The sequence below is a fragment of the Cololabis saira genome, chromosome 5, assembly GCF_033807715.1.
Source record: "Cololabis saira isolate AMF1-May2022 chromosome 5, fColSai1.1, whole genome shotgun sequence".
Classification (NCBI taxonomy): domain Eukaryota; kingdom Metazoa; phylum Chordata; class Actinopteri; order Beloniformes; family Belonidae; genus Cololabis; species Cololabis saira.
Window position 1 is genome coordinate 45,896,301 of NC_084591.1, and position 10,707 is coordinate 45,907,007.

The 10,707-nt window shown below is 41.7% G+C and overlaps 1 protein-coding gene across 1 annotated transcript in view; it reads right to left on the reverse strand.

Moving 5' to 3' along the window:
* The window catches only part of lamb4 (laminin, beta 4), a 64,007-nt gene extending 60,410 nt beyond the window's left edge, over positions 1 to 3,597 (reverse strand). Inside the window, exon 1 of the mRNA XM_061722272.1 lies at positions 3,453 to 3,597. Coding sequence (XP_061578256.1) covers positions 3,453 to 3,474 — 22 coding nt within the window. The 5' untranslated portion in view covers positions 3,475 to 3,597. The remainder of the gene's footprint in view (positions 1 to 3,452) is intronic.
* Positions 3,598 to 10,707: the final 7,110 nt, after the last annotated feature.

A 10,707-nucleotide genomic window follows, 5' to 3' on the forward strand; every position in this document is an offset into this window, starting at 1 on the left:
CAGCGCCCCCTAAAAAACTTTGTACCTCAAGCCCCACAATACAGTTTGACGTACATGCACGAAAATCGGTACACACCTGTATCATTGCACATCTTAAAGAAAAGTTTCTTGACGCCATGGCCGAAACCGAACAGGAAGTCGGCCATTTTGAATTAATCGTGTCATTTTGGCGAAATGTATGCCATTCCTTCGGCAGTTAATACGGCCCGAACCGTAACGTGCACCCAGGTGTGTTATACATCAAAATGTGCGTCTCCATCCTGCGACAACACGCATTACTTTTCTCTTTCAAAAGCGTTACCGTGGCGACGCTAGACGCCAAAAAGCGCGCCTACCCTTCATCTGATTGGTTCAGACAGAAAAAACTTTGTGCCTCAAGCCCCAAAATACGGTTTGACGTACATGAACGAAAATCGCTACACACCTGTATCATGTCGCAACTTAAATGATTATAATTACATCCGAAGATGCTTCTCCTTCACTCACTTTTAGTGAATGTAGCCTTGGCCAGGAGGACTTGATGTCATCAGGTGGTAACCAAGTTCATCGGATGTTTCGACCCTGGACCACAACACACTCCCATTGGCGGGCCGGCAGTGGTGGCCAAATCACTGCCCATCTCCTCCTCCTGGCTTCCAGCTAAGCTCCTCTCTCCTGCTCCATAACCAGCAAGAGGCTCTCTCTGCTGCCTCCCCCATCCTGCGAGCTGCTGTCTTTCTCTCCCTCCCTGTCATTCCAATGGCTGTGAGCATCCTCCACACCGACTGGGCAGGGAATCCTCTACAGCCGACCTCGACTGGGAACAGCCATGCCTGCCATCCTTTCCCCCTGCAGTCATTCAAGAGATCCTGGTATTTGGCGCTCTTCCTCTCAAACGCCTGCTCACAACCTTCTTCCCATGGGACTGTCAGTTCTAGGAGGATGATCTTCTTTGCCTCTTCAGACCACATTACCACGTCTGGCCTCAGGGTTGTCTGGACAACCTGGGGGAATTGCAGTCTTCCCCCCAGGTCTACCTTCATTTCCCATGATGGGGCCTTTTGTAGCAGATTGCTTCTTGATGTTACTGTGGTTGGTGGCTTTTGTCCTTCTCGAACAAACTTGATAGATGGTATTGTTTTCCCCTGTGGTTGTCGTTTTTTACATCTCTCCTGCTCCAGAGTGTTAGCGAGAGTCATGAGCACCTTGTCGTGGCGCCACCTGTATCTTCCTTGGGCGAGTGCCGTCTTACAGCCCGACAGGATGTGCGCCATGGTACCCTTCTCCCCGCACAGCTTGCACAATGGGTCCTCCCTCAAGCCCCACTTGTGCAAGTTTGTTGGTGTTGGCAGTGTGTCATATACTGCTCTTAGCAGGAAAGAGATGCGGAAAGGCTCCAGTCTCCACAGATCTCCCCATGTGATCTTCCTTTTGGGTAGGTCCCATTTGGTCCATGCTCCCTGGGACGCTAGCTCCACTGCTTTTGCCCTCCGACCTTCCTCCTCCAGGCTTCTCACTTCCACCTGGATCATGGGCCTTCGGTCCTTGGTTCCTGCCTTCCCCCATTGCTGGACGTGGGAAGTTCCGAGACCCTGTCTTCCTGTGCATGGTGTTCCAATAATGTCACGGAGCTTCACCATACCTTCAGCTTGTGCAACAGACGAGTCAGCTGCCCACTTGCGGCCTGATCTTGTGAGGATGCCTGCATGTCTGACTTGTTTGTCCTTGGAGTCTCTGTATGTCATTACGACTCTGCACTTGGCTACCTTAAATTCCTCCACCACGGATGACAGAGGAAGTTGGAGCTGCCCTGATCTTATATACAGGCCTAATGATGTGAAGCTTGGAGGGATTCCCAACCATTTACGGAGGTGCTTATTGATCTTCCTCTCCACTCCTTCAACCCTTGTCATAGGAACTTCATAAATTGTCAACAGCCACATGAGTCTTGGCAGCAATCCATGCTGGTAAAGCCATGCTTTAAACTTCCCTGGGAGCCCTGATTTCTCTATCCTCCTCAGCCATTCCTCCGTCTGCTTTTCTGTACTGGTGACGCTGTTCCTGTCGGTAAGTGACTCATCGAACCACTTTCCGAGGCACTTGATTGGATTATCCTCTATCGATGGAATCTCTTCTCTTTGCACATGCAGCTTGACCCTGTTTGTTATTTTACCTTTCCTGATCACCATTGCCCTGGATTTCTTTGGCTTAAACTTCATTCTGGCCCATGTTGCAACTTGGTCCAGAACTGTTAGCACCCACCTTGCCTCCACATGGGTTGTGGTCGTCACCGTAAGGTCGTCCATGTAACCTCTTATTGGGGGTTGTCGGATGCCGGATTCCATTTTTTTTTTTTTTTTTTTTTTTTTTTGGGCCTCGAGCTTCCTTCCCAGCAGCTGTTATTAGGAGGTTCATGCCCATGATGAAGAGGATGGGGGAGATTGTACAGCCAGTCACGATTCCCTTTTCCAGGGTTTGCCACTGTGTTGTAAAATGGGCTGTTTTGAATCGTAACTGGATTCCGCCAAAGTAACTGCTGATCATTCCCTTGATGTGCTGAGGGATGAGGTAATGGTCTAGCGCTGCATGGATGAGAGCGTGAGGTATTGACCCGTAGGCATTCGCCAAATCCAGCCAGACAACAGTCAAGTTGCCTTTGCTGACTTTGGCCTCCCGGATCATCTGACTGAGAATTCCAGTATGTTCCAGGCATCCAGAGAAGCCTGGGATCCCACCTTTCTGGATAGCGGTGTCAATGTATCCGTTCTCTGTCATGTATGAGGTCATCCTCTTGGCCAGTACAGAAAAGAAGATCTTGCCTTCTACACTTAACAAAGAAAAAGTCTCTTGGCGCCATGGCCGAAACCGAACAGGAAGTCTGCTATTTTGAATTAATCGTGTAATTTTGGCGAAATGTATGCCATTCCTTCGGCAGTTAATACGGCCCGAACCGTAACGTGCACCCAGGTGTGTTATACATCAAAATGTGCGTCTCCATTCTGCGACGACGCGCATTACTTTTCTCTTTCAAAAGCGTTACCGTGGCGATGATAGATGCCAAAAAGCGCGCCCCCCCCTTCATCTGATTGGTCCATATTTGATAGTTCCTACTTTCTGCCGTAACTTTTGAATGGTTTGATATAAAGACTCGTGGGTGGTGTCATTGTCATCTGACTCGGTATTGAGTACTTGACCTTCATTGGCATGAATTATCCCCGCCCCTTCTTCTGATTGGTCAATATTTGATAGTTCCTATTTTCTGCCATAACTTTTGAATGGTTTGACATAGGAAGTCGTGGGTGGTGTCATTTCTGATATGCTTATGGGGGGCGGTGGCCATGAATGCGAGGTCCCGTTCATCGCTGCTTGCAGCTTTAATTTTTATTTATTTTCAGATTCTTTCCTTCTCTCAACAAAGCCATGTGTGTGAGATGAACCAGTGAAATGTGTGGTGGTGAATGAGGTGAACTCACAGATGAGAAAGGGGAGGATCATGTTGTGAGCGCGGAGGTCCAGGATGTCAGCTGGTTTCTGGTATGGTTTAGTCTCTGATGTTCACTGATAGACTCCAGCCTCTGGTGAGCTCAATCCAAGTCCAATGCACTCTTGACTTAACTCATTCTGGTGAACACAAAAAACACAAACACATTAAACATCATTAGTACAGCACTGAGATGTGACAACGCTGCATCAGTGTTTCTATCGGCAAACATTTCCAGGCTACCGAGGGCCAACAAATCTGCAGATAAACAAACAAATCAAAATGTGATATTTTGCTCTCAGTCTTTTGATTTCACACCCATTGTGAAGGGGGTGATTTTTTTTTTGTACCTCACCAGGAGAATTTATATAAAGCATTACATTTATTTCTAATGATTGACAGTCGGCTCAGCCGCACTTAGTAAAGCAACCGTCCGTCTATATTCATGCAGCGTCAGCTTAACACAGTGGTCATTGTTTCACCACTGAGAACATGTGAAACGGTATATTCTGTTGTAAACATTGGCCACAGTTACATGATGTTTTTTAATTTGGAATTAATTATTCTGAATTAAATAATTCAGAATTAAACTATTTTCCTTCTAGTTTACATGGAAATAGTAATTCTGAATTGAGGTTTACATGGAAAACACGTCGTCTTTCTCCAATTCCTCTCCAGGTCTGGGGGTTGGGAAGGTTCTGATTGGATAGGGGGGGACCGGAAGTTAAACTACCGGAAGAAAAACTAACTTAGAACTTTGAAAAGCTCATAATTTTGATGTTTCCTGTTTCCATCTGTTCTTTTAATTATTTCTATTTATTAAATAAATGGTCTCTGCTCTTGACCAGCGTTTACTGCTGCTGCATCTTGAAACTTTGTTTGGAAAACCAGCCCAGCGGAATATAAGCGTCATGGAGACAGACGGGCGAGGGAACGAGCAGAAAGAAAGACTGGAATTAATTTAAAGAGGAATGAGTGTAAACATGATCGTGGAATTATTCTATTCAGATTTAAAATCAGAATAAACCAGCCACTTACTTCGGAATTAAGTTTAATTCAGAATGGACATTTTCATTGGGAATTAGGTGTTTACATGGTAATTTTTACTCATTTTAAATCTGATTTAATTTTAATTCTGAATGAAAGAGGAATTAAACTTCCCATGTAAACGCACTGAATGGCTGGTAAGGAGCAGGTACCCACAGCTAACTTTGACACACGGTGGGCAGTCCTGTCAGCTTCCCCAGCTACATTGCTGTACAGCGTAAAGCCCAGATATACTTGCTGGTGGTGCTTGCGTTCGCGTCCGTTCACCTGCACCACCAACCCCAACGTCGCTCGCATAGTACGTGAGGAGAGCGTGTCGTACCGGCGGTGACTGATAGGGGGCAGTAAGCAGAGCAACAGTTGGAAAAGTGATTAAATATTTAGTAGCAGTAGCAGTAGCAGATTAGAACAACAAACAAGTTTACATGACACCATTGGATGGAGAGGAGATTATAACATTGCTTTGGTTGCGATCTCTGCAAAGGAAACAGCGACCGAGACCAGCTGGTATCAGACCAGCTGGTATCAGACCAGCTGGTATCAGACCAGCTGGTATCAGACCGGGACCAGCTGGTATCAGGTTAAGCATGGCGGCCATGATGCGTAGGCGTCTGAACTGCAAGTATATCTGGGGCTTCAGAAGAAAGAGGCTACAAAGCCACTCTTCATAAAGCAGTGAGTCATGTGACTTCACCCATGGTTTTGTACAGTCTGTGGCGACGATGCAACACTAGTCGGAGAAGTTTGGAAGTTTACGTCAGACAACGCAGAGCTATGCCGTTCTGTGTCGATGGAGAGGCATAAATCAAAACAAAAATTTGAGGAGCATAAATTAGACTTGAATTAGGTGTAACCCTTAGGCACAATGTCATATTCCCGTTTTAATTTTCTTTTTTTTGTTTAAATTTTCTTTGGATTTATTTTTTATTTATTTATTTATTTATTTAAAATGGGACAGTGCATATTAATGAACATTCACATGTAAATATGCCAGATTATAGCCTAAGGCTAATTTCCATCTGTAGTCCCCTGGCAGGTTGATGGTAACATGAACATAAACGAATCAGAAAAAACAAAGACAGAAACACATAATACCACAACACAACACGAAAATCAGTACAAGGAATAAGAAAAAACAAAGACAGAAACACATAATACCACAACACAACACGAAACTTAGTACAAAGAATAAAAACAGGAGACCAACGACCAGTGTGTAAACGAGTCTAAACAGTAGAGTACAGTTATAGTGGATATATGTTGTGTTTATATTTTAAAGTGCTTAGTGCGAGGAGATAAATTATATTGCACGGGAACCAAAATGGAGTATACATATTGCACAAAACCCGTCGTTAATATAAAGTGCATAATCAAATTGCACATTGCTCTACCGTATCTCCACTAATTGTATTTAATATATACATATGTATATATACACATATATATACACACATACGCATGTACAGTACGTACACACACACATATACACACATATATATACATACACCTACACACACATATCCATACCCATGTCTACATACCCCAGACAAGCCCAATCTGAATTATGCATGATCACAGGTTTGGTTGCCTCTTAACCACATCTTCAAGTGTTTCTTAAATGTGGTGAAATTAGAGCACTCCCTTACCGAGGGTGGGATGCTATTCCAAAGTGCACACCCTTTATAAGATAGGGTATTTTGGGCAAAAGTTGTCCGCCTGAAACTTAGGTCACAATCCCCTCTATCAGTGGCTCTCGTCGCACGCAGAGTAGGGCCATGGGTAGATCTCTTTTTAATAAACATTTTCAGTGGCAGAGGAGCCAAACCATGTAATGTTTTATAGATAAGACCAGCAGATTTAAAATTTCTTAAGTTAGTAAAATTCAGAAAATTATATTTGTCTAGGATTCTACAATGGTGATAAGACAAGGGCTTCTTATCCAAGACTTTTAGCGCCTTTTTAAAACAGGACTCAATAGGGCTAAGAAATGATTCACAGGTGTAAGACCAGCTGGTGATACAGTAATCAATATGCGATAGAATCATAGAATGTAGAAATGTTAGGGCCGCACTGTCAGATAGGAATGATCTGATCTGTTTGAAATTACATGGATACATGGTAGATTAACCTTTGAGGGTTAATGAGGTTCAATTAACCATCAAATAAAGCTACAAATTGGTAATCACCAAGCAGAGTTGAGTACAACCTCCACATTAACTATTATTATCTTCTCTCAGCCTTGGATATCTTTGTTTTCTTCTGTAAATCCCTAACTGTCTTCTCTTGTTTTTTTTCCCCCAATTTCTTTGGTTATATAAATGCACCGTCTGATTTAGAAAAATAACTCGCATAACTGGCATGCACTCCACAAACTGTCTGTAGTCCGCTGAAGAAGAAAACAAATATGATATGACATATTTTCTATACGTACTGTAGACACATACGTCTTGTTTGAACTCCAATGACTGAAGTGGGAAATGGAGCTGTTTCATTTTTGTGACTCCAGCAGAAATGGAAATGGAAACGTGTTCGTACAGCACTAAAGTGCATCCCCTCAAGGGACTGGTGAACTTTAACAGGAATGTTTGGGCCTCCATGGCAGCTCTACTGAGCTTCACTGTGCTCAACATATAGAGCGACACACAGACCCTGTTCAAAGCACTGTCATTAAACACTGCTTTCATTCGGAGGCTTTTTCAGCTGTGCTGCTAAAAAGAATCTGACAGGAAGTCATTCATGCCTGTAAAAACTGTACATAAAGACTGTGGAGATGTGCAAAGAGAATCTTTCACTGAGTGACACGCAGCAGAATAAATGAAGAACAGTGACCCTATTTTGCTGAATACTTGCAATAAATGTTCACTGACAGCTATTTCTGAGCATACTTTGAATGATCATTTAAAGTGCCATAAGCCTTGTCGTTCTTTATATACACCTTATCAATGTGTTATCTGTCCATGTCTGATCAACCATCTGTCTCTTTTTGTATATCTTTTTTATTAACAATGTGTTTAAGTTAAGGAAACTTGTAACTCTTTTCTAGATAGACATATTCCCCACAGTTAATTGTACATCTTCGCTTCTATCAATACAGGACTGTCTCAGAAAATTAGAATATTGTGATAAAGTTCTTCATTTTCTGTAATGCAATTAAAGAAACAAAAATGTCATACATTCTGGATTCATTACAAATCAAACGAAATATTGCAAGCCTTTTATTATTTTAATATTGCTGGTTATGGTTTACACTTTAAGATTAAGATTCACAGAATATTCTAATTTTTTGAGACAGGATATTTGAGTTTTCTTAAGCTGTAAGCCATGATGAGCAATATTAAAATAATAAAAGGCTTGCAATATTTCAGTTGATTTGTAATGAATCCAGAATGTATGACATTTTTGCATTACAGAAAATAAAGGACTTTATCACAATATTCTAATTTTCTGAGAGAGTCCTGTAAGTCTGAAGTCAATCTAAAGACCTCACCCACTCTTATTCTACAAAACAGATGCCCTTGTTCTGTCACTGTCCTCTGGAAACAAATACTGCACATTGACAACAACTGCTGCTGTTACAGCTACACTTAGGGCACGGTGATTAAAAGATGCTCAACTGACAGCATATGGTTAGAAAGTCAGAAAATGAGAAAAGTAAAATCACTGAAATAGTGTAAGCCAAGGTAACATGTCTGTATCGAACACTACTTGAAACCCCAATATTGACTATTGGAGGAACCATTTGATCTTCATAATAAACCTCAAAGACCACAAAATCAACTCAAAATGGATCCGAGTAAAGGACTTTGTCTATAAAAATATATGCAGTCAGGCGGTATTTGTAGTTTGTAAGTTGTAGGGCAAATTAATCACCTTCTAAGCACATTAACAATTCTCTTACCCAAGTTTGCTTTTGTAATTAAAAACCAGAGGTGTCAAGTAACAAAGTACAAATACTTCGTTACCTTACTTAAGTAGAAATTTTGGTTATCTATACTTCACTGGAGTTATTATTTTTCAGACGACTTTTTACTTTTACTCCTTACATTTTCACACAATTATCTGTACTTTTTACTCCTTACATTTTAAAAACAGCCTCGTTACTCTATTTCATTTCGGCCTTTAAATAAAAACTATCCAGTTAAATTGCTCCATCCGGATAGAGTGAATTTGGTTGTGGTTGTTTCAGATGTTCTTGTCCAGTTTTGTTCTTACATCCGTTCCCTCAGATTCCTGCAACTAAACTTGGATGTACATTCCAATAAAGGTTAGGATAAATGATAACATGCCTCTGAAGTTTGACTTTTTGCACCATTACAATACTTATAGGCAACTAGTCATCATATCTCCTGCTCTCTGAAACACATGTTAATGCTCAATAGTACACATACATGGTTCTTTAATATATTTGCATTATACTAAGATACATTCATTTTCAATGGCTTTTGTCCTTAATGGCTTTTTTCCCCTTACATTACTTTTACTTTTATAATTTAAGTAGTTTCGAAACCAGTACTTTTATACTTTTACTTGAGTAAAAAACTTAGGAGTATTTTTAAACTCTAGTATCTATACTTCTACCTGAGTAATGAATGTGAATACTGAAGACACCTCTGTTAAAAACCCATACCAAAAAAAAAAACACTATTTAGTTAGTCAGATGGAGATGCTTTTTTTACACTCTTCGTTCTACAGTTTTACTATGTCATGTACAGTCATGTACAGTATGAGATGTAGACCACAAAATGAGACTGAAATTCTATATGCACACAATTATACGTTATCCGTGGTAGAGTGGAATGTCAAGATTGAAAAATCCAAAAAGTACATTACTGATATTCTTGCACAAAGCCGATATATGCTCATCTTTGTTGCAAGATGAAGGAGCAGTTAACTGGACTCTTTAGAACAAGAAAGACCATCAGAAATAAGATAGTGTCAGAGATCAGATCGTTTCTCTGAGCTGCTTTATACTGAACTGTCTTCATTGAGGATTCATGTTTCAAACACTGTCAGGTCTCGTCTTCCTTTAATCACAACCCTGCAGGAGTGGCTCATGTCTTTAAAGCTCTTTTTTGTTCAAGAAAATGCATCACGAAGATGTGTTTTTGGGCACAAAACATAGTGCAGCTTCTAAAACCTGGATTAATGGATACAGTTTTTCTCTATTGCCAAAACACAAAACCCAGTACTCTAAACCAAATGACCAGTTGCCTAAACACATTTAGTAAAACTACCCCCCTTTTGCCACAACCACAAACACAATTCACCTGTAGACACTGTTCACAAAACCCATCCCCTTTTTCTCAAAACTCTAAACACATTTTACCTTGCTAAAACACATTTTGCATATAACTCTGCTCCAATATGCATTGTGAAGCTCATGTGATGCAAAATCCTACCCACAATCAGCAAAACTTGAACACAATGAACATACCTGGTGTCAATCAGTAAACACAACGACTCATAATTTAAAACACCTATTGCAAATGATGTGACCACACCTATATAAGTCAGTGCAGTTTGCTGAAGGCTCAAAAACAAAAATGGATGATCAAGACAGAAGAAGAGGAGTTCGGGTCAGAGGAGGGAGAGGAGCAGGTCAAGGAGGGAGAGGAGCAGGTCGAGGAGGGAGAGGAGAAGGAGGGAAAGCAAGACAACGCATTTTCATTACAGATGAAATGAGAGCAAAAGTCATTGACCACGTCTTTGTCCACGGCATGACAATGACCGAAGCAGGACAACAAGTCCAACCAAACCTCAGCAGATTCTCAGTGGCCACCATTACTGTATTCGGGCCTTCAGAGAACACAACAGGTACTTTACTGTAACATCAATCAGCAATCCATTACAGTAATGTGTGTCTGCCACCCTACTCTCCGTTCCTAAACCCAATAGAGGAGTTCTTCTCATCATGGCGGTGGAAGGTCTATGACCGCCAACCTTACACCAGAGAGAACCTTCTCAGGGCTATGGACCTGGCCTGTGATGATGTGGCTGTGGAGGCGTTCCAAGGCTGGGTGCGGCATGCCAGGGCATTCTTCCCACGTTGTTTGGCTATGGACAATATTGCCTGTGACGTTGATGAGGTCCTGTGGCCCGACGTGATGACGCCCCATGATTTCGGTGTCAACATACAACATACTGTGTCAATTTTCAAACGTACTGTAATACTGTAAAAGAAATCGCACCCTGAACATTGT